This window comes from Lasiosphaeria miniovina (assembly GCF_030549165.1).
Source record: "Lasiosphaeria miniovina strain SMH2392-1A chromosome Unknown B0T26scaffold_4, whole genome shotgun sequence".
Lineage (NCBI taxonomy): Eukaryota > Fungi > Ascomycota > Sordariomycetes > Sordariales > Lasiosphaeriaceae > Lasiosphaeria > Lasiosphaeria miniovina.
In genome coordinates, this window is record NW_026848223.1 from 4382605 (window position 1) to 4401090 (window position 18486).

General features: G+C 55.7%; 6 protein-coding genes across 6 annotated transcripts; 3 read left to right on the forward strand and 3 right to left on the reverse strand.

The window, feature by feature from the left end:
- Positions 1–1778: 1778 nt before the first annotated feature.
- B0T26DRAFT_645974 (uncharacterized protein) lies at positions 1779–2876 on the forward strand (the record flags this gene model as incomplete). Its single annotated transcript, XM_060437774.1, has 1 exon — positions 1779–2876. The coding sequence occupies one exon, from the start codon at positions 1779–1781 to the stop codon at positions 2874–2876; it is 1098 nt and encodes a 365-aa protein (XP_060296853.1).
- Positions 2877–3845: 969 nt separating this feature from the next.
- B0T26DRAFT_645581 (salt tolerance down-regulator-domain-containing protein) lies at positions 3846–7633 on the reverse strand (the record flags this gene model as incomplete). The annotated part of the gene is made up of 2 exons (XM_060437738.1): positions 3846–6041; positions 6095–7633. The coding sequence occupies 2 exons, from the start codon at positions 7631–7633 to the stop codon at positions 3846–3848; spliced, it is 3735 nt and encodes a 1244-aa protein (XP_060296854.1).
- Positions 7634–10954: 3321 nt separating this feature from the next.
- B0T26DRAFT_752044 (small Rho-type GTPase) lies at positions 10955–12142 on the forward strand (the record flags this gene model as incomplete). The annotated part of the gene is made up of 5 exons (XM_060445473.1): positions 10955–10989; positions 11114–11192; positions 11269–11274; positions 11431–11622; positions 11849–12142. The coding sequence occupies 5 exons, from the start codon at positions 10955–10957 to the stop codon at positions 12140–12142; spliced, it is 606 nt and encodes a 201-aa protein (XP_060296855.1).
- On the forward strand, positions 11873–13004 carry B0T26DRAFT_311191 (uncharacterized protein). Its single transcript, XM_060434320.1, has 2 exons — positions 11873–12177; positions 12298–13004. Exons 1-2 carry the CDS (start codon positions 12139–12141, stop codon positions 12763–12765), a joined length of 507 nt encoding a protein of 168 aa, XP_060296856.1. The 5' UTR covers positions 11873–12138; the 3' UTR covers positions 12766–13004.
- Positions 13005–13018: 14 nt separating this feature from the next.
- On the reverse strand, positions 13019–14424 carry B0T26DRAFT_711717 (uncharacterized protein). The gene has a single exon (XM_060442055.1). The coding sequence runs from the start codon at positions 14095–14097 to the stop codon at positions 13459–13461; it is 639 nt and encodes a 212-aa protein (XP_060296857.1). The 5' UTR covers positions 14098–14424; the 3' UTR covers positions 13019–13458.
- A 42-nt stretch (positions 14425–14466) lies between these two features.
- B0T26DRAFT_803000 (uncharacterized protein) lies at positions 14467–16005 on the reverse strand (the record flags this gene model as incomplete). Its single annotated transcript, XM_060447076.1, has 2 exons — positions 14553–16005; positions 14467–14511 (listed from the first exon to the last, which is right to left on the reverse strand). Exons 1-2 carry the CDS (start codon positions 15519–15521, stop codon positions 14467–14469), a joined length of 1014 nt encoding a protein of 337 aa, XP_060296858.1. The 5' UTR covers positions 15522–16005.
- Positions 16006–18486: the final 2481 nt, after the last annotated feature.

Sequence of the window (18486 nt, forward strand, 5' to 3'; positions counted from 1 at the left end):
ATTAGGTGGTGGGAAAGCTTGCAAGTGGGAAGACAGCGGGAAGGAGCAGGCAAAGCTTCGTGGGAGGAGCCAATTGACGTAGGAAATAAATCCCAATTGAAGGCGGGGAAGGGGAGTCACGCTTGAGAGAAGGTCGAGCTCAACGTGACTCAATTGGATCTGCTAGGTCAAGCTTTTTTTCTTATCATCCATCCACCATAATTTTTTTCCCTTTCGCCACCGACATCGGCTTTAGTGGGGGGTGACAGCCATTTCGTAAGGGTTAGGGTTGAAACGGCTTTAGTTGAATGTTACTCCGCAGACCGTAGACCGCACGTGCAGTGCAGAGCCAGTTGCTCAATGCCCGATTCGCCGGTGAAACAACTCTACTCAGTAGATTCGCCGTCTTCTGTCAGATCCGAGACTAAGGTAACGCAGCGTCCGAAGCTCGCTTGTTGGATTGTGACTTGTGAAAAAGCCCCCTCCTTCTCTCTGTCTGTGCTCTCTCCGAGACAGTACTCGAAATGGATACGCTTTTGATACGCTCAGCAACCAAACCCCGAACCACTTTTCTCGTAATGGGTTATTTATGTGGTGTAACTGTTTGGGCTTAAGTAGAAGTGAGAATTTTCAGCTGGATCAAGTGATCAGCTTCTAACAAATTTGGTGAGCACAGAGAAAGAGAAATGAGACCTGGTTTAGCACAAATTACGTATGTAGGTTAAAAGCGAAAAGGGGCGAAACAAAAGAGTTTACCAAGGCATGCTAGCTAAACGTTGTCGTTTCGTGGGCTGGGCTGGATGGGCTACGTGGAAGGAACTGCAGCTCTCGAACGGCGCCCAGACAGGTTCCGTGAACGAAGGATGCACGAAGCACAGGCCACAAGCAAACCTCAAAGTAAAAGAAGGGTTTCCCCCCCCCCCCCTCCCCGTCACCAATCTGCGCAGTCTGATTGGACCAGACAGTGCTATAGTGGGGAACTGGACCCCTGCCACCCTTGGAAAACCCAATTGCGGCTGTGCATCGTGAACGGTCCAGCCTCACTCTAACCACTTCCTTCCCCCCTAGCGTTTGCCGTTTGCAATGTGGCAGGGCAGGGCAGGGCTGGCTGGGCTGGCTGGGCCGGGCTGGAACCTGGAACAATTGCCAGGTGTAAATGCATGCCGCATGGGAAACGGGAAAAGGGGGTCTCGACTGCGAGGCGCTCAGGACTGGACGCAGCCTATCCCATCGCATCCCATCCCAGCCCAGCGGGTGAGCAGCCCAGCCCGGCCGGGCCTTTCGCTCAAAATCCCAGCACATCCCTCCCATTCCCATTCCGTCCGCTCGTCTGTCTTTTCTCCCTTGGAAGCTGTCATCGTCGTGGTTCTTTCTCGTCAAGACCCATTTAGTTTACTCTTCTAGAATGCGGTGACGACACAACCTACCCTAACTTATAATCCTACGATCTCTCTGGACTGCGTACCGTCAGCGCTAGCCACTCCCATCGGCCTCCCGCCCCCTAGGTCGTCGCTCGTCTCGCGTGTCAGACGGGTTCGCTCCCTCCCAAAAACGCGTTCGAGCAAACCTCATCCATCTGTCATCTCAGTCGAGCCCGGTTACATTATAAACTTCGACCTTTCCCGCCTGGTGATTCCGATAATTTTCTTCACGATCTTGGAACGACGAGAGAACAGAAAGAACTCCGTGTAACCCGACCTCGAGCCCGACGGTCCACCCGAGCAGCCTACGAACAGCCGAACGGACAAAGCACCAATCACTCTCACCTCACCGCACCTCACTCCACAAAAAGAAAAAAAATGCGCAGCACAACACCCCTCGCACTGCTGCTCGCAGCCAGAGGCACCTACGCCGTCGAGCAACCCCAACACCACAGCCGGCCCGAGTGCGTGCAGGCGCGCAGCGCCGAGCTAGCCGACGCCGCAGCGTGCGGCGACCGTGGGTCGCTCAACTACTGCTTCTCGAGCCTGTCCCAAACACTCACGCCGCGCGGCGTCGCGCTGGTGCCGGCCGTGGAGCGGTGCTTCGTGGCGGCAGGGTGCACGGGGGCTGAGGCGGCGATTGAGGCGCAGTGGGTGGTGCGCGTGTGCGACGACAGCGACAAGACCTCCCCATCGCAGGTGGAGGCTGATCTCCGGCGACGCCGCAGCGCTGCTCGCGCCGCCGCCGCGGGCATGCCGGTGCTGCGCGAGGCAGGGCTGCCGACGCTGCTCGCTGCACGGCAGGCCGCTGCCGGCCCGACAACAGCCGCGCCGGCCATCGCCAACAACAGCCCGACGGGCAGCCCGTCACCATGCTCGACGGAGACGGTTATCGACACGACGTCGTGCCCGGTGCAGTCGACAGGCGACGGCGCGGGCAAGAAGCTGGCGTGCTTTCCGGCGAAAGCGACCATGCAGGTGTGCCGCGAGGGCCTGATTTGCCAGTTCGACAAGGCCGGAGCCGGGTCTTGCATGTACAAGCAGACGTCTTTAGGCTTGGCGGGGATCATCATCGCCATCATCTTCGCCGTGGCGGTGGCCGCGTCCGTGTTCGGCGTGTGCTTCCTGTGCTGCAAGGAGCGGCGCGTGCAGAAGCGCCTCGAGCGCGCCGCCGACGAGGCCCGCATCGTGAAAGAGGCCAAGACGTCGGCCATGGTGGCGCGCAAGAAGTCGTTTGGCGCTGGCGGTAGTGCCGAGGCGGCGGCTGCTGCCGAGGACGGCCTCGACAGGCAGCCCCTAATGGCCGCCGCGTCGGACCTGCCCCCCCTACCGCCCATGCCGCAGCAGTATACCGACGACGCGGGCTATCAATCGCAGTCGCGGTCGCAGAAGCAGCAGCAGTACGCGCAGCAGCAGGACTTTGGAGGGTCCGAGAACCCGTTTGCTGACTCGCGCGACGCGCATCCGCTGAGGTGATGACGCCATTTTACTGTTCGGAGTTTTCTATGGCAGGCGGCTGAAGAGAGAGATCGGAGAACATAGTGCCGAGACAGGAGCAGAATCTGATAAGCTGGCTATCCGAGGAGGTTCTAGAGGCAAGCTGCCTGCACATGCAGAGTAGGTACCTATCTATTTAGCGGGTTATACAGTTTTTCATGTTGAGTCTTTTTTTTATTAGGCTAGCAAACGTTCAAGCGCGCGGCCGAAGCTGGTGGGTCTATGAACTTGCACTTATATTTTAACAATCATGATAGTAGGCGTGAGGGAACTTAGCCTGTGAATCTAGTGGGCGTTTATACCCCACTGGTGCTTTGAACCCCACTGTTGCTTTGAACCTATGCAAGCAGTGTATCTAACGTTTGCGTGAGATGGCTTCACCAACAATGTGATTGATCAAGATGGCAGTGTCAACTTTACGAGCGGCAACAGAACATATGTCATCTGGTAACTGAGCAAGGTGGAAGGTGAGAATACGATTACTCTATCAAATCTAATACTTTCGGAGCAGACAGCAATTAGCAGTCACTACTAAACATAATTACCATTCGCTAGGAGACAGAAAGAAGCTTCACCATGATTCGCTCAGCGATCCCCGGTAAACGATTAGAAGTCAGGTGGTCATGCTAATTGAGACAGCTTCAGCTACGGCCCAATCGAATGCTTTGTAGTTAGCTAAAACTACTGTACAATGTTATTCCACATGATAACCCGGGTCTCTAATGGTAAGGCAGCGAAGGCGGTGGCAGAAAAGAGGAGCTTGCAAGTCTCCGGTAACTCGTAAGACATGAGAAACATCGACCGCGGCCTGAGCATGGTCCGTGTATCGAAGACGAGAAGGGCATGAGAGAGCGCCAAATTTACCGTGGACGTCTCCTCTGTTGACAAGAGCTCCGAACAAAGAGTTTCTTGCATTCCTCACTGACGGGATTTCCCCAGGTCCCAGTGCTAACGGTTGCTGTGGCCAAACGAGCCTGCTCCGACAATGGGACTGCCAATCTCGCCGGGCGCCCCGACTGCCCGGTGGAGGGGTTGCGAGTTAGACCGCCCGGAACTCGAGACAAAGCGAATAGAGATTTTACCCGATCCGCCGTCACGCACGTCGAAGCTGCCCCCGCCGTTGACTTCGTTGCCCTCTGTTTCACATATATCGAGGAGTTCTGTTTCGCCAACAGGAGGTCCTGTATTGAACAACTCGAGCTGTGCCCTGATATCCTCGAGTGAGATAAAGCCGTCGTTGACTTCGGTACTCCGTTCCACATTGATGCTGTCTGGGTCGGCAAGCTCACGGCACGCGCGGCTGAGCATCTTGCGGATGGCAACCGATCGTGACACTGTGGGCTGGTTTATTATCCCATGCCCGCCGAATGTAGAGTTAATCGGCGCAGGCGGGCCCCAAGGTACGGGACCGAAACCTGGCGGTGGAGGTGGCCCGAAGAGGTGCGGCTGCGGCACGGCCGCCGGCGCCCACGGGCTGTGGTGCGATGAAAATATGGGGTCGACACCAAAGGGAGACACCGGGAAAGCAGCTCCTGGTCGGGACCCCGGGGCTGACGAGGCCATTTGACCCCGTAAGGGTCGGCTGGAGAAATCATGGAGTGGCTCGTCGAAGCCATCTAGCAGCGCGCTGCTGCCGAGATGAGCGTCTAAGTCGAGCTTTGGTACCTCGGTGCGGGGCGATCCACTTGGCGGCCGTTGGCCGTGCACAACACTTGACGGCCTCCCAATAGGCGCCGGACGTCCGATGGGCTGCTGCGTGGTGATTGGGGTGCTTTGCTCAAAGCTCGCTGACCCGTGGCGTGAGTGGGACGTCATAGGGGATTCCTTGGAAATAGATGGACCAAACACTTGGGCCATGGTCGCCATGGGCGAATCCAAGGGCCCAGGGAAACCAGGAGGAGGATGCATTGAGTAGCCCCGGGTCCCGAGTTGTCCGCCTAGTCCGGGCGGCATTGGCATCATGACTGGCGGCGCGGGCCGGTAGCCAGACATGGATGAGAACGGAGGCTCGCGGTGGATGTGGTTTCCAAACCCTGGCGGTATCTGGGGCATCACTTGTGGAAACGGCGTGCCCATTGGCGGAATGCCGAACGGACTGTGTTGCGGCGGCAGTGTCTTGGCTGCTGTACCCAGCGGCGACGCCGGGTGCGGAGACGGGTGCGATGTGCCCTGCGTGTTGCTTGTCGTCCCTACCAACTTGCTGGGCGGGCCTATGGGACCGGGACTGACATGAACAGGCGTTATGGGGTGTGGAGACGGGTTTTGGCTCGGTACTGATCCCGTCTGGGAGGCTGATCCCGAGGACGCTGTAGCACCTTCTTGCTGGGACGCCTGCCGCGCGCGCATCGGCGTCGGGGCCTTGGGGAGCGCCGGCGTTGCAACGGAAATCTGCGGGGAGGCGAACGACGCCGAAGGCTGCTGTGGCAACGCTGGCACGGCTGCGGGCACCGGAGGAGGTGCGGTTCGCTTTGGAAGAGTAAGGAGCACTGGGACGGCGGTTGCGAGAGCTGCAGCTTTCTGCGCAGCCCTCTCTTCACGGCCGGCCCGGGCACGAGCATCCTTCTCCTGCTTGTCTCGCTCTTGCTGCTCCCTTCTTTCCCGAACCTCGCGCTCCTTTTGGTCGCGGGCTTCTTTCTCCTTTAGGCGAGCCTCCTCGCGTGACTTCTTCTCGCGCTCCTTAGCTTCGCGAACTTTGCGTTCCTGCAATTCTCGCTCTTGTACGCGGCGTTGGCGCTCGGCTTCTTTGCGCAAACGCTCTTCCTCTTCGGCCTTCTTCTGCGCCTCCCTCTTCTTCCGCTTCTCCTCGATCTTGAGCCGTTGTTCTTCGGCCCGGCGTTCCTCCTCGGCAACTCGTGCCTCCTCTTCGGCCGCTTTCTCGGCCTCCTTGCGAGCTTTCTCCTCAGCCAGGGCCTCCTTCTTCTTGGCCGCCTTGTCTTTCCGCTTTTGGGCTTCCTTAGCCTTTTTGGCTTTGCGTTGAGACTCTTGGCGGTTCTCGTCCTCGATCTCCTCGAGAAGCTTGGCCTGACGCTCCTTTGCCACTTTTTCGCGGTAGGCGGTAAGCACCCGCTGCTCAAACATTCTCGCGGCGAAGATCTGGAACATCCTCCTGCCTTCCTCCATCCGCTGCTCTTCCGTCATCGTATCCTGTTCGAACACATTAACAACTCTACGGGGCGAACAACACATTGGGCGCGTACCTCTTCCTCCTGGCTGTCGTACTCCTCTTCCTCCTCTTCCTCATACTCGTCCTCGTCGTCCTCAAACTCTTCCTCCTCGGGTGGGGGGTGGCTGTGCCCGTAGTGGTCACCGTTGGCGTGGTCATAGCTGCGCTCATACTGCTCCCTTGCGTCTTCCTCGCGCGCCATTCGCCTCTCCGCCAGCTGCTCCATCATTTCGATGAACTTCTTGCCGTCATTCTTCAGCAGGTCGTCGGCCACAGTGAGGATTCCGCCTAGAAAGGATGAGCCATAAGCGTTATAGCCTGTCCGCGAGGAGGGGTAAACACGCAGAAACGATGAGAAAATGGGGAATCGGTCCCTACCCTGCACAGTCAGGCTATTTCCGAAGTTGAAGAAATCGTTGGCGTAGTCGGGGCCAGGGCGGTGCAGCTCGTCGGAAGGCTCCTCGTCACTATACTCGTCGTCTTCTTCTAGTTCGTCCTCGCTGTACTCCTCCTCTTCGCCTTCCTCTTCTTCCTCGTCCCCCACGTGCTCTACTATCCGGCCCCGCGAGGGCTGGTGGTTGGAGTAGCTTGCAGGGAGGCCACGGGGGCGCACGCCGCCCATAGAGCCAAACGACTGGCGAGGACGCAGCATTGGAGGACCTTCGCCCTGGTTGGGGTGGTTTGCGTACTGCTCCAGTTCTTCGTAGTAGGCATCGTAGAGGCCCTCGAGCTCTTCCTCGATGGCGGTCCGCTTCCTCCCACACACGGTACAGCTGCACGTGTGCTTCTGCTGCTCCTTCATCTTCTTCAAGACGGCATCCTTCTCGACCTTAACGAGGGACTTGCGCTCGCTCTCGCTCAGCCCGAGCCAGAACTCCTTGATCCGCTCCCGCTCTTCTTGTGAGCTTGTGTTCCATATCTTCTCTCTCGAAATACCAGGGCGGTGGTGATTATGGCGATGTTGGGTGGGTGAAGCAGGAGGCGGGATTGGCGCACGGGCCTGGGCGGACTGTGTGTTTTGGTGGATGTTATTTGCAGCCTCACCAGCGGTTGCTCCGGCGCCGTCCTTGCCCTTTCTCTTCTTGGCCTTTTTCACTTTCGTTGACGTCCCTTGCGCGAACCCATTCTGGTGAGAGCTGTGATGCTGCCGAGCGTGACCGCTAGGAGAGCGCTCGTCCTCGTCGCCGCTATCGCCGGGGTCGGCGTCTACAGAGTGCTGCTCGTGGGACGCAGGCGGGCTGGGCAAACCGTTCGAAGGCTCCGTCTGCACACCCTGCTCTGCGGCGGCTTTGGCGGCCGCCTTCTCGCGTCGCTTCTGCTTCTTCCGGTTGACGGGCTGGGGGGGTTCCTGAGAGCTCGGTCCTGGCGTAGCACTCGGTGGCGCAGCTCTCGTGCTCGTGGCAGGAGCCATGGTCGGGGAGGGCTGGGACGAGTCTACCGGTGTGGTGGCCTTTGGAACTGTTATGTATTTGGAGCCGTCCTTGTTGGTGTACTTTGCCGTCGCCTTGGAGGTGGGTGACAGGGGAGCCGCATTCGACGGCGCCGCGGGCGGGTGCCGGTGGTTACCCTTCATGGTGATTCGTTAGTGCGGCGGCGGATACGCTGCCGACGTCGAGAGCATGCAGCGCGGCCGTGATCTGTTGCTGCGGGCTTCCGGACCTGTCGATGACTGCACAGCAACAGTAAGCAAAGTGACGCGAGACTCGGCACGGGTGTCTCAATGTCGGGACACGAAATGTGTGTGTGTGCAGCGCGATACGGCGTAGGTAAGGTAGTTTATGGTGTTGCGGGGCAGTGAAGCAGAACCTGGAGACGGGAGGAGGGGGTCAAGGGGTAGAGGGTGGGGGGGTTGGCAGGTCCACTAGCACTAGACGTCGGGGGAAAAGGCTGAGGTCACAAGATCAGGGGAGATGCGGCTCGGGGAAGCTCGAAGGCGCGGTAGGGCTGGGATGAAGATGGCGGCGAGGATAGGACAGCTGCCTAGACAGCTAGCAGCAAGTCGAAATGATTCGGCTAGCGGGCATGGTAGGTACAGACAGGTGACAGCGACAGTAGCTAGAAGTGGGAATGGGCAGGGGAATGTAGGGCAGGTTTAGGGCTAGGGGGGTTATTGAGCTTCGAGGTTGAGGTCGGTCGAGGCCACCTCAGGTCGAGGTGAGTTGAGGGACGCACGCAGGGAGAGACGGGAGTCAAGGTAGAGGTAGAGGTGCTCGCTCAACGAGGTGAGGGCTTATTGACGATTTGCTCACGTAGCACTCACTTTCGACTTTCCAGACTCGGCAGCGGCAGACTCGCGGGTGCTCGGTGTTGTCGCGGTATCAGAGGCGGCAAATGCGACAGGTGTGCTTTGCAGGATGGGGTACGCCGGAAGTCAATGTGCGCTTCCCAGGCCAGTGTTCGGTTCGGATGTTCGAAATGCCCCCGGGAATGGTGGTTTGGTGGTCCCGGCGCCCGCTGCTCCACCCACGGTTCCCCATCCCAGGCCCACCACTCCCATTGGTCAGCCACAGCACGTGACCTTTTCAGCCTCGCAATATTGCCCCCCAGGCGCGGGTGCCTATCCCTACCTCATTTCCCGCGCCGTCGTCACTCCGTCATCCTAGATCTTTCATCATACCTTGCCTGAGTGAGGCCAAGCCCAAGTGGGTGAGACGCATTCCCCTCCCCCGCGATACCGAGCCCCGGAATTCGATTCTCGGAATATCCGCCAGCGAGGTGCTGCATTGCTTCCCCCCCCCCCCCCCCCCCCCAAAACAAAAACCCCCCTCCAACACTCCTGCTCATCTCATGTCGTCGTGCTGTCATCGTATCGCGCGCCCACGAAGCCGGTGAAAATGAAACGATCTTGGTGAGAGTGACTCAGGTCCGGGAGTTCGAGTCGACATCGTTACTGTTATTTAGGCGGCTTTCTTAGTCAGATAGACGATATAATTTGCTAGTGTGGGGACTGTGACACGGGCGGCGACCGCAACTTCGACCGAGTGATCGAGACGATGGTGGCGCGGCGCGGCGCGGCATCCGAAACATCTTACTTCTTACATGCGCAATGCTTGTTTTTTCTTTGTCTTTTGGATAATTGTCGACAGGCACCTTTTTGGAGACATTTCGGTGGTCTCTTTGAGTCGCAGGTGAGGAGCCTGATCAACCCTAAGTCCCTTCCCTAAGTGAACACTGCCTGCTGCTGTCGCCTGCTACTGTCTGCCACGATAGTCATTCTGACAGTAGCGCACTTGTACAGGGCAACCCAAAGAGTTGAGCAACGAGATCTCTCGGAACATTGGCCGATGAGCGAATGTTGCTCCGCACAGAATCTTGTTTGAACCATCCAATCCGAACTATACAACACAAGTCGCCTAAAGCAACGTAACGATAGTCATCAACCTCCCAGCTCTAGCCGTAATGTAGCCACCCATTAGCCATGTTCTCTTGGACCTTGTGCCCTTACTGTGTACGGCTCTTCCGTGTCGCGTTGGTTGCCTTTCCCCAGGCGGTCGATAAAGCCGGTAAATTCGGGGTCATGGCAGGTTCGTTACCCGGATTGGCTACCTTACCAGGAATGGATAACCGGTAAGTTATCCAACTGTGTTACTAAACGAAGGCGACTGCATCGTCTTTAACGCCAAACAGAATTCTAAAGACAGGGCAGCCAGCCTGTGTCCATGGAATATTCGACTCTTCGTTGGGGGCTGGAAGGCACTCACTCCCAACATGCGGATATCACTGGTCCATCTCCGAGACCCGTGTTGTGTTGACGGAATCCATCCGAAGAAAAGGTTCGTAAAGAAACTGACTCCCGAGGCCTCACTCTCGAGTTCCCAGCGGTCTTCGGCTTTTGAAGAAAACACGACATGACGGAAGCTCGGCACGGCACCTTAATACATAGTATGGCCGAATACGCGCTAGGAAATAAGCCAGGTTGCCATTAACATGAGGCTGAGACCAACTCGGATGGTTGGTTCAGCCAACGGCGAACGGACCCGGCCCGCGAAAATCATTTCGAGGGAGGCCCACGTCGCGGCAGGTGGGCCGGAGCTTTTTCAGCCCACAACTACGCACCACGGCCTGGTCTGTGCGTTGAACGAAGCTTTGATGCTCGTTCCTGGCTGCGAATGGACATGCATCTACGACGGCCTCACCTACGGAGTACTACTTCGGTTGTTAGCTTAGCCCACAGCCTCACCTGCTTCAGAGTTCGGCGCCGTCCGTCAACGGTCTGCAGCCTATCATGTCCAAATTGGCGCGCTGGCAGTGCCGTATTCTGCTGCCCGAGCAACTCGCAAACTCGCACCCCGTTACCTCTGTCCGCCCTTGTGGTGCATGCAATTGTGCCCTTCGTTTAGGCCTAGTAGAGGGATCTTCACTACGCCGCCTCACCACCTCCGCGTTAAGCTGGATAGTAAGGTAGAAGCAGTAACACGAGGAGCGAGGTTAGGTTGATGGAAATCGTGGAGGCTCACACCCCGCTTAGGACCACTAGAGCTCGATGTCCATCCGATCGTGTCTGTGGAAGGCCGCTGGTCCTCATGAGTGTGGGGCTAGAGAAATCGTTTCGTATCGCGCAGGAGAGGCTGCTAGACGGGGGATGTTAGCGTTATGTAATCGGCCCTCTTCCAGCCGGTCAGCTATCAGCCCGTCAATTCCCCTCTAAATTTATAGGGTGTGTTTAGTGCAGTGCTGCTAATGCATATGTAGGCGCCCCTTCTCGTGAAGTCGGTCAACCTGCACCTTTTTTTTCACTCTCCAACTACGGCCCAACCCGTCTCTTCCCACCGCCGCCGCTCTCTCTCCTCTGCCTGGCCTCCCTACGACAAGACCGGCTGCCGAGCAAACCCAGGCTGCTTGCGCTGCGCTTTCCTCGGAGAAAGAGACGCGCGGAACTGCCATTTGCCGAATTATGGCGAGTGCCGCCGCCCAGAATGTTATCCGCAGGTATGGATGCTTTATCGCGACAATCAGCTGGGGGCACACCTCCTACCCGCTGACCCCCAGACCGTCCCGCAGCATCTTGTTTGTCCCAATGCGCGATTCTCTGACAGGGCCGGCCGTTATTTAGGAAACTCGTCATCATTGGCGATGGTGCTTGCGGAAAAACCAGTTTGCTGAGCGTCTTTACCCTCGGCCACTTCCCAACTGTAAGTTCCCCACGTCCTCGTCGTCTTCTGCGTGCAACCAAAGCTTTCGTGACGCTGACACTTCCCTCCTCAACAGGACTACGTAAGTGCACTAGCAATCCCGAAATCCAACGTTTAACAACTTCCCTCGCTGGCATATCCGATCTCGCGGCTCTCTCTTTATATGCCCGTGCCGTCCTCTGCACCTGCCCTTCGCTTGCCTCCGCCAGCTAACGATGATGTTTTCTCCCCGCCGCAGATACCGACCGTCTTCGAGAACTACGTAACCGACTGCAGGGTAGACGGGAAGTCGGTCCAGCTCGCACTATGGGACACGGCCGGACAAGAAGATTATGAGCGGTTACGGCCACTCGCCTACTCACAAGCACACGTCATCTTAATAGGCTTCTCCATCGACACACCAGACTCCCTTGACAATGTCAGGCACAAGGTAGGTGCACAATGCCGCGGTGACATGGCTGTTTCCCCAACTCTCCCCACCGCTATTACAAGAGGTCACCACCCCCGTGGCGTACGCCGTGTTTCTTCCCATTGTGCGACCGTTGTCCTACCACACACTCCCTTTTTCTCTTTCTCCTGCAACGGAACAGCGCTGGTGCCCCCAGACACCAGGAAAAACGATCAGGGCAAGACCGGAGGCTAACAGTCAATTACAGTGGGTCCCGGAGGCGCAGGAGAGATGTCCCGAGGTTCCCATAATCCTCGTAGGCCTAAAGAAAGACCTGCGGGATGACCCCGTGGCAATAGAAGAGATGCGCAAAAAGTCACTTTCGTTCGTCACCACGTCCGAGGGCGACCGAACCGGCGCGGAGATCGGCGCGCGAAAATACCTCGAGTGCTCTAGTCTGACAGGCGAGGGCGTCGACGACGTATTCGAGGCGGCTACGAGAGCCTCGCTGCTCATGTTCGAGAGGAGGGGCGACGGGAGCGGCTGCTGCGTTATTTTATGAACGAGAAAATAACAGAAAAGGGGGAGGGTGTAAAGGTCTGCCACGCCCACCGCCGAAACCTAGATCTCGATCGAAACAGCAAAGCCGCTCCCTCCGTCGTCTCCGAAGAATGAAAGAGGCGATCGGCAACCGCTAATCTCCCATTATCGTCCCAGAGTCATTCGGGAATTAGAACCTCTAGGGCCAGGTCAGCCAGGAAAACCAGTCTGATCACCTCCTTCTCGCCCCACACCACGTCAAATCACCCCCACCCCAATCTAGCGGAAAACAGAGACGACATTAATGACACCACTTCGAGCCGCATCACTGATTACCGGGCCCTCCGCGTCGAACATCTGCACTGTATTAATACCCATAGACTTGGTCTCTTCGCTTCACTCGCTTTTTCCCTTTTTGTTTTGCTGCCAGACGGGGGGGTGGGAAGGGCAAAGCGTAGTTTTCTTGTCCCCACTTCTTTTCTTTTTGTCAGCCATATTCTCTTTCTTCCTCTAGTACAACTATCGTTGAAGGCGGCCATGGGGCGGATGGGACGGGAATGTAGGACCAGCATACAGCGGTTATTTGCTTTCTCTCTCTCGGTAATCACACTCTCGCGAGGTATCCAAACATTTCGGGGTCGGTAGGGGCGGCTGGCGGCAGCGGCGATGGAAAAGGAGCATGGGCAATGGTTCAGACTGACTGACCGATTGACTGGTTGAGAGGGCCACTTTGTCTTGCTTTTTTTTCCTGTTCTTTAATTTTTTTCTCTTTTTGTTTTCGTGCCTGTTGAACAAAAAACAAAAAGCAAAGCGTCAAATCTAATAATTTTACAATAACTACTATTACGACAACGTCATGATGTCTGAACATGTTTGCATCACGTTAAAGAAGATAATATGTGGTTTTTGATGCCTAGTAATTCACTTCCATGGCCGTATCGTTGCCATTCGACAATGCTATTTGTATAGGTAGGTATCTATGTACATGTGTGTATTTGTTACAAAGCGTGCCCTCCGCTATCCTCTGTCTAAAGGCTCTAGGGCGCTCTCCCTTAATAGATATGATACAATGCCGGGAAATCTGGTGTGAGAGAATCCTCCAATTCCTGACTATGTTTCCTTGCAGTCTTCCATGCCCTGGGCCTTGATATGCCTGTTCGGGTCCTTTTTGCACCTGATCTTCACAAGATTCCGCGGTAATATGCCAGTCTCGTTAGAGATATGCGAGAGTGCTAGGCATAAAAATAATGTTGTGATTTTTTGGTACGCTTGCATGAGCTTTTTCGCTGTGCAAGTATTTCATACCCACGTAGAGGTAGGCAGTCGCCAAAGACATGCTCAGGCCTTCCAGTCGTGGTTCCACGGGACGCGCGGGGGCGTATCGACCTGGGCGCGGGCGTACTCGATGGGGATGCCGTGGTGGCCGTAGACGCCCTTCTTCTCCATGGCGACGCGATACAGGTAGCCCTGGTCGCGGGTCCCCGGGCCCTCCGTCAGGCGCAGGGCCTCGCAGGCGCTCTCCATGCTCTGGTGCTGCAGCATCAGGCGGCCCTCGCGCGCCTCGCGCTGCCGGCGGCGGAACAGCAGCCACGCGCGGTGGATCGTCCAGTGCCGCAGGTGCCGGTTGCGGCCCATGCGCAGCGGCGCGGGAAGCCGCCGCGGCGTCAGCGCCGCCATGTGGGACAGCATGTTGAGGATCCGCGGGTCCCGCGCCGGCCCCTTGCCCTTGCCCGACTTCCGCCCCGCGCCCGCCGCCACCCACAGGTCCTTGCCCGACGGCTTGCCGCCACCCCGCCCGCTTCCGGGCGCCGCCGTGGCGTACGAGGCTACTACTACGGACGACGACGGCATAGTGATGCTGGATTGTGGGGCAAGGGCGGCGAGGGCGGCGCGGGTGCCGATGGCGGCAGTCGTCGGCGTCGGTCGAGAAAAGAGAAGCCGCGAGGCAAGGCCTCGGAGGCTGAAAGTGAAGGACATGGTTGCGTTTTGTTTAATGCTCGTAGCCGGCTTCGGCGCCCAGGCTGGATGCTGCTCTTTTTTGGTCGGTCGTAATTTTTAGACCCTTGTGGTGAGGGAGCGACGACACGCTTTGGTCAGACTGGCAATGCTTCGACGCGCCGAGATGGCCGATGGTGGGATTGTGGGGGACCAATTGAGCCTCTGCTGCTGCGTTTCAGGCCGACTTCGCTTTATTCTGTACTAGTCGATGATGGCGAGGTTGAAGAGAATGATTGCAAGGTCGGGGGTGAAGGCCAGTCGACGTCGATTGCGGAATCCTCAGGGTCCTGCGAAGAAGAGGCGTCGGGATTAGAGAGCTTCCGGTAAAATCGATGAAAAAGTGAGCTCTCAAGCGGGTCCCCGAAGTACCTTGGCGTGACCAGGGCTGATTGGCTAGCGCCGTCCACAGGGGTTGGTGGAGCCCTGGCTGGTACCTGTGCGGCCCATCTGAAGGCGTCGCCGTGAGCCGCATCCTTCTTCCAACCTCGACGCTCGTCCGCTAGTGCCGCAGCGTACGCAGCACCTTCCTGGCTGCGGTACACCAGCACCCGCCGGCGGCTGCCCTCCTCCCCATACAACATACGCAGGCCCTCTTCCTCCATGTTCCGGTGGTGCGGCTGCAGCAGCTTCTTGAACGGCGAGTCGCTGGCGAGCTCGATGAGTTGCGCCAGTGAGTCCCATGAGACGGCAAGTGCCAGCATGTTCGAATGGCGCAGCGTATAGATCAGCCACGCAGCGTAAGCAAGCTTCCGCATCGCTGGGCGTGTGGACGAGCCTGGGATGAGGTCGCTGGTTCTCATCCTGGTCTCTCTTCTGTCAACGTCGTCCCTAAACTTGAGCTGCCAGATGTTGAGCAGGAGGTCGATGTCGTCCTGGTTTACGCATCCCTGCTTGTCGCGGATCACCTGCAGCTCTTGCGGGACCATCTGTCTGGTCTGGCCGCGTGTCGGACACGGGGTGAATGCTAAGAGACAAATGACCATGTCGAGAATGTCGGGCAAGAGGATGATTCGAAGTCTCCGCAGCTGTTCCCCGCTGTCCTCAGGGGCTTGGCCTTCGTATTTGAGGCATTTAGAGAATCCATCCATGCTTGGGTCCTGCACCATGCGGAAGATATGGTTGCCTCCCTTGTGGCCCATGTATGGCGCCTCCTTGAGCAAGCCGACGTGCACCTGCACCTGGCCCTGCGCGCCGATGGCCATTGTTGGAATGCCGTTGTACTGCCGCGACCGGCTGTTCCTGGATTTCGCGTGCTTCCACAGTCGTCGCTCCCAGACCGTGAACTCCTCCTGTCGCACGAGTGCTGCCCAGTTCTGGGCTGCTTCGGGAAGAAGGTAGTGCTCGATTGGCGACCAGTATTGCATGACCGTCTCGGTCGCCCAAGCGTCTGAGATCTGCCCCATTTTTGTCGGGTGATCTGATTGGTGTATAGTCTGAGGTTGTTTGGTGGTATGAGTGCTGTTGCACCTGAGTCAAACTGTCGAAGAAAAGATGTCGGGCCGTTCTCTAGGTGTTGAGTGGTGTGAGTGGTGATGTTGTTGTTGTTGCACCCGAGTCAAAATGTCAAGAGAGAAGATGTCGGGCCGTTCTCTGGGTGTTGAGTGGTGCTGTTCAGTGTTAGGTGGCGTCCATGGCCGGATTTTAATGGCTGCAAGTATTTAGCAAGTCTATAGTCACTGTCGTGTGAATAGGGGTGCTGGTCGGTTAGTAGTCGCTGTTGTTAGAACAGACGGATTGTTCTGTCGCTTCCAGGTGAGAAACACCTAAAGGCATGCGGGGAAAGGACAGTACGGTTTGGGATAGACCAGTGGTTATTGGAAGGATTGGATGATAGATAGGTCGACATTGACAGTGAGGCTGGGCATTAATGGACCCTCAGTAACCCAACCGAAGAACTCTTTCTGGAACCAATGTTTAAATGTTATTTTTACTTCCTTGATGATTAGCGAGAGACTCTCGACCAGAGATTCTCGAAACCTTATCAATAAAACCAATTGTCGCACCAGCTAATTCATGTCCGCTCAGTTCTAGTAGACTGCTCTCAACATCGGTTGTATGCTTCATTTATGATGTGTCCAGCTCGGGGCGCTCTTACCAAGTTATTCTCTGTTTTGATTAGCAGAACTTATAGAAATCCAGGTCCTGTGACGCCCTCTGTAACTTCTTTTTTCCCAGCACTATATTTTTGTTTCTTAATTGAAGGCGTATTTACACTTCTGTGAAGGGAAACTTTAATTTTCTAACCAACAGTAAGTTATCTCTGGTATATCATGGATATAAACTACCGTAGGTATATAAGAGCCAGTATCAACGAGTTTCCGAAGTAGACAAGCGCATTCAGATTTGCCACGGGGGATTTGGGGTTGGTTTATATCGATCACTCGCCAGGTATTCCACTGGGGCCACGTCGCCTCAAGGTGGATACATACCCAAATCATCATGCCAAACCATGCTAATTAGTTTTCCGATTTTTCTTCGGTAGTTTGGCGGCATTGAGAGTTATTTTGTAGCCGTGACAATCTTGGACAATCGCTGTTGTTACAGCTATATGTTTGTGAACTTCAAACTCGGCGGCGGTATAGCCTAGTGTTTGATTGATTCCTCCAATTAACCAACCAATAGATACGTGCCTAGATACTTAGTCGATGCAAGTTCCAAAAGGATGTAGTGTCAAGTTCCGCCATCGTGTCAATTGAGATTTGAATCGGGTTCAAACGCATTTCCACCAGTTTCACGTCTTTGGCTTCTTCACAGTTGAGAGATGTGGAGATTGGAATTTAGATGTAACTCTGTGGCACCTGGGGGTATAATCAGAAAACACCAAAACACCGATTCTCGGACGTTTCATCTGGACGAGGCCCACATTGCCACCGACTACTCTCGTACGACGCTCCTTGATCCTATCACTTGTTTGTGGTCGTGTGTTTGTGTGTCTATTTGTGCTTCCAAACTCTTGTGCGCAATTCCCTGCCGAACCGGCTATAAAACACCCTTGCCGCCCGCTCGTTTGCAGAGAGGAAGCCAGGGAAGCACCACAACAATCCAACAAACCTCGCATTCTTCTCGATATCGCCAGATCTAGACACTCTTGCAAACCAAACCATCAAACGAAGCCAACTAGTTGCCTTGTAAGACTTGCTCTCGGGCTCTTGAACTACTCGGGTCTTGGTCTATCTAACACAACCTTTGTAGTTCCCACGACCACGCAAAATGGCTCACCTCGGACGTTACAAGTGGCAGTGCCACGAATGCATCCAGTGGGGGCGCCCAATAACATGGCTGCGCGTCTACAAGCTCAGCAATCCACAGGTCTGTGGGGCCTGCGGACACAACGTGTGCTGGGAATGTCCTAAGCAGAAAGAGCCTCAGCCGCTAAACCTCCAGTGAGCTACATTTATCGGCTGGATGATGTCTTGGGCGACAACACAATATTGAGCGGACATCTAATTAGCCAAAGGGGACAGGAAATTGGATGGGGCATTGGATTGCCGCCCGAGGCCGAATCTGATTTAGGTCTGAAGGCGAGGGGGGAGTGGACAGTCTGGTTTTCACGTTGGTTTTGTTTTTCGAGGTGTGGGAGTGAATCACTGCTGGATGCTTGGGAAGTTGAGCGTAGCACATCAATGTTAGCTTGTTATTTGTTGTATTTCTTTTAGCTCGGGAGTTAATTGGCTCAAATTTGTGCCCTTTGCCTTCCAAGTCTAATGCCGAGTTCCTCGTAGACTGTAGTCGAGTATCAGGTTAAGGGGTGATTAGATCACTAATTAAGTTATTACTCAAAGTACCAAGATTTAAGGCACGATTCTATTAATTTGAATATTGAGTAGCTCAGATAAAGAACGAGCTATATTATAATATTGCTAATAGCCTCAGCCATGAATAATCTAGCTAGAACAGGTACTAGTTGATTTTCAATATCAAAAACTTGGTACGGTAACAAATAAATGTAACGAGGTTAATTGGGTACCTAAAACATCTCTTGGATGGTCTTTTCCGTCTCATCGGAACGGCATGTAAAACGAAACCGGCTAGCGGGTAATGGGTTATCTGCCTAGTACGAACTAAGACATCAAGGAGTCGGCGCAGGGCAACCTAGGATCAGTCACCAGGTTGTAGCAAGGAATCTCCCTCGAGACCCAACGAATAAACCCTCGCTCAACATGGCGGCACGCCAAGAGAGAAGCGGTTGGAAGATATCGCATCACGTGTAATCACGCCTCTCTGGGTTTCCCCGCAAGTTGATGGACAACGCAGAATACCCCTCACCGGCCCGACACCAACGAGCGTGAACATCAGCAGGGCTCTTCCTCATTGCTTCATCAAACAAAACTCGAACGTGAAAGTTGCCAACCCAACTGAAATAACTCA

Excerpts from the sequence above, each read along its gene's own strand:
- B0T26DRAFT_711717 (XM_060442055.1), bottom strand. The coding sequence starts at position 14,097 with ATGTCCTTCACTTTCAGCCTCCGAGGCCTTGCCTCGCGGCTTCTCTTT.
- B0T26DRAFT_311191 (XM_060434320.1), top strand. The coding sequence starts at position 12,139 with ATGAACGAGAAAATAACAGAAAAGGGGGAGGGTGTAAAG. Across the intron at positions 12,178-12,297 it reads AAAAGGGGGAGGGTGTAAAG|AGTCATTCGGGAATTAGAAC; the intron begins GTCTGCCACGCC and ends TTATCGTCCCAG.